General features: G+C 30.9%; 1 protein-coding gene across 1 annotated transcript in view; it reads left to right on the top strand.

The window, feature by feature from the left end:
• Window positions 1-682, top strand: part of HELRODRAFT_162755 (hypothetical protein) — a gene marked incomplete at both ends in the record, with an annotated part of 2,187 nt that extends 1,505 nt beyond the window's left edge. Inside the window, one exon of the mRNA XM_009024862.1 lies at window positions 308-682. Coding sequence (XP_009023110.1) covers window positions 308-682 — 375 coding nt within the window. The remainder of the gene's footprint in view (window positions 1-307) is intronic.
• Between the last annotated feature and the right edge of the window lie 3,133 nt (window positions 683-3,815).

Here is a 3,815-nt window from a genome sequence, read left to right as displayed (position 1 = left end):
GAAAATGCTCCACACAGATCTCCATTCAGCTGGGTTTGTTTTAGATCCTGAATATCAAGCATATCAACAACATGAAAATGAAGAAGTTATGACAGGATTTCACAACATTGTTGAAAAGATGTACAGAGATGATGTGCAATCACAGGTGAGTTAATGTTTATGTGCATCTAGAAACTACTATTATTAACCCAGTGTTAAGTTTCACAGATAAATTTTTGTAATTTAAGCGGGTCTTTATTTTTAAGTCATACACCTTTAGTATTACTGTAATACTTAACTATTATTAAATTGATTGTACACTTGACAGGTAAAAGTGGTACAACAACATTCGGTTTATAGAGCTCGTCAAGGTGTATTTGGCCGACCTATGGCTATCGCTGCAGCAAAGACGATGCCTGGCCACAAGTGGTGGATGTCATTCGGTGCACAAACACCTGAATTACAAAAAATTGCTGTCAGAGTATTGTCACAGGTCACATCAGCTGGGTCTTGTGAACGTAACTGGTCAACATTTGACTTTATTCACACAAAAAAACGCAACAGACTTGCATGCAAGACGGTTGAGAAGATTGTTAATGTACATTGCAACTTACAGCTAGTAACAAAAATTGAAGATATTAACTATATTGACGAGTATATCGATTGGTCATCTGATGCTGACAGTGATGACAATGTGGACTGATTACTGACATATTAATAACTGTAAGTCTATAATGTTTTCTAAGTGCTATGAAAAATCTTCAAGAAAATACTTGATAGATGTTTATGTATATATGTACATGTGTATTTGTTTTTATATAAAAAAGTTTCAAGAAAAAAAACTCAAATTTTTTATTAAGTTGTTATTATTATAATTTTTTGTTAAGATGGTAACTGTGTCTCAATTATTTCTGGAACATCATTTGATTTAATTTATATTTTCTAAACATTGTTGCCTTAGTACCATAAAATATTATATAAAATAATTTTTTGCGGTCCTTTGTAATATTTTTGTTTAGTCATTTGCTTTTAAATATGATTTGTATTCTTTTTTTAACTTTATTTGTTTTTCTCCTTTACAATTCACTTGAACGACAAAATGTTTTTCATCTTCTCTGTCATTACATGGTACAACCAAGTCATCTCCCTCAAAATTTCAGCTTTTTTACATGTTTTCATTTATTCAAATTTTAATTTTGTAGTTCACCATTTCATTTTGTCTTCCATGTTGTAATATTCTCTGTGTGTGACGGATTGATTTAGAAAATAAAATAATTTAATGTTGAGCTGAGGCAGTCGCATTTCGAACTTTTATGAACTTTTTTGAACTTTATTTATCTTTGAACTTTATCGAACTTTTACGAACTTTTAAATTTTTCTTTCGAACTTCACAACTATGATTTTTTGGGTGTTGACCAGTGTCATGAATCATTATGCAAATAAAACCACATAAAACTACAAAACATTAATAAAACATCATTATAATAAGCGTCAAAGAAATTAAAAATTTCAAACATATTAAATAGATATAGCGAGGGGAAAAACATAATAAAAATTAATAAAAAAATATTATTAGCTAAATTAAGAATATGAAAAGGATTAAAGCACTGTTCATTAATTTAACAATACAGCAAAACAGTTTGTGTGGCATATTCAATTGTTCTCACATTTAAATGGATCAACCGCCTTTTTCAGTACACACCATGGTCTATCAAAGGGCCCTTTTCGTTAGAGATGCACCAAATAATGAATGCCGAAAGCCGAATAGTTGATCTACTCGTCAGTCGAAGCCAAAGGCCGAGCACCAAAAAACGCAAAATTTTAAAGAAAAATTTTTTTAGAATGAAAAACAAGTTATTGTAAAAAACAGGAGACAGCTGTCTAGCTAACAATTCTTTGTCAAGATAATATTCAATCTCTAGTTCAAATTCAGTTGTTTAAACAGCTATGATAGCCAAAACAAATTTTCAGCTAATAATATTCAACAATTATGGCTTAAACGGAAATGACACTTCGGCTATTCGGCCTTTAAAATGGCCGAAGCTGAATGTAAAATTTTTACCGAATAAATAATTTGTCAGGCCGAACATTCGGTGCGTCTCTACAATTTATATTTACGAATAACTTCAACCTGCCAATCTTTTTCATCACCACTTTACTTTTGTATAACTTGGGATTCAAATATAAAAACACCTCATGCAAACCCTGAAGCATCCTTCCCCTTAGATGACTTTCAAATTCAAGAGTTGTTAAAATCAGAAATGATTGCATTTTTTTCAAACCGAGCCCATCTAATTTATTTAATCCATTATATATTAAGATTAGTCTGAGAATTTTTTTTTAATTGTCGCCTCCATCATAACGTAAATTGATACGTCCCAACAAGAAGATTGCAGTGCAGATGTGAATGTGAAAGAAACTTCAAAACTTCAACAGAGAAAAATTTATGAATTAAGTATTCTGACATATAGCATTTTTCAACTGACAGCTAAAGTAAAGTAGATGTTATGCTCATTTATAGGGGAGGTGGGCTTACTAGGCACAATAAATAACAATGATAATAAATGTACCATCATTTAAGAACATTTTTAAAACTGCAATCATTTTATTATAGGCCAGAGTTTCGTATAAGCAATATATTTATTCTGCGATTGTATTATTTTTGTTTCTTTTGTTATTCAACATATTGTGACTGATTGGTTTGAAACTGAAGAATAAAGTAACATTTACATTGCGTGTATCATCATATAAAAATTCTAGGTTAATGCTGGCAGTGCTGCTCTCAGCATGAGCTAAAACGTGATATCAAACACGAAAACCAGCCACTGAATGAGGTGACAATCACCTCGCCACTAGCTATTAGCTAACAATACAGGTACAACGAACAAATCATATGAACGAAACATGACAAAGAAAACAATGACGTCACTTTATTAATGACTCTCAAGTGATTTTCTGTAGTTCGCAAATCAATTGGTTGTTTGATGAGTGGCAATTAAGTCATCTTTTTTAAATCAATAATCTATTATTCGCTACTGGTGATTGCGTAATAGTTTATCACAATAACAGTAAAATATAAATACCCTATGTACCTATTCAATGGTGTGCTTGAGATACAAACAATTCTTCCATTAATAATATAAACTAGAATTGTGAAAACTTTTAGAAAAACATAACGTTTGTTCGTTAACAATAGCTTAACATCAGAGCGCCGGAGTCGGTCAGAGTTGGGAAATTTTACCGGAGTCGAAATTTTTTGAGGGACTGAGGACTGAGAGTCAGACTCCGAATCTAGGAAATGTTATTAATTTAAAAAACAATTTTTTTTAGAAAATTTTTTTAAGATCGTGTTTATCAGAAGATCAATGTGTAGTGATGTGCAATCATCTTTAATACAGAAAATAAATGCTATTAATGTGAATAAAATCACCTAATTTTGTTCAGTATCTTTCAAAACATAAAAATAAAGTAATGTTATTAAGAAAAATAATTACATTGACTGATTTTAAATGTTTAATAAGTATTTTCTATTTAGTAGTGATAAAAAGATAAAATTATGATGCAAAAGTTGAAAGTTATTTCTGGGAATCGGAGCTCGGGGTTGGAAATTTTTACCTGGAAATTTTTGAGGGCCTGTAGTCGGAGTCAGATATTTTTCATCCGACTCGTCCGTACCAGCAGAAAAAAAAATTAAAATTTCTCTTGAAATAAATTATATTAGACAAACAACACAACACAAACAAACCAACTTCTCATCATATATACTCATCTAAAAATCATCATTTCATACACAACAAACAGCAAACCATACCCGCTCAAATACTGGTCTTCTATTG

The sequence above is a fragment of the Helobdella robusta genome, assembly GCF_000326865.2.
Source record: "Helobdella robusta unplaced genomic scaffold HELROscaffold_4, whole genome shotgun sequence".
Lineage (NCBI taxonomy): Eukaryota > Metazoa > Annelida > Clitellata > Rhynchobdellida > Glossiphoniidae > Helobdella > Helobdella robusta.
The sequence above is the reverse complement of the archived record's forward strand: the minus strand, read 5'-3'. Positions and strand labels throughout refer to the sequence as shown.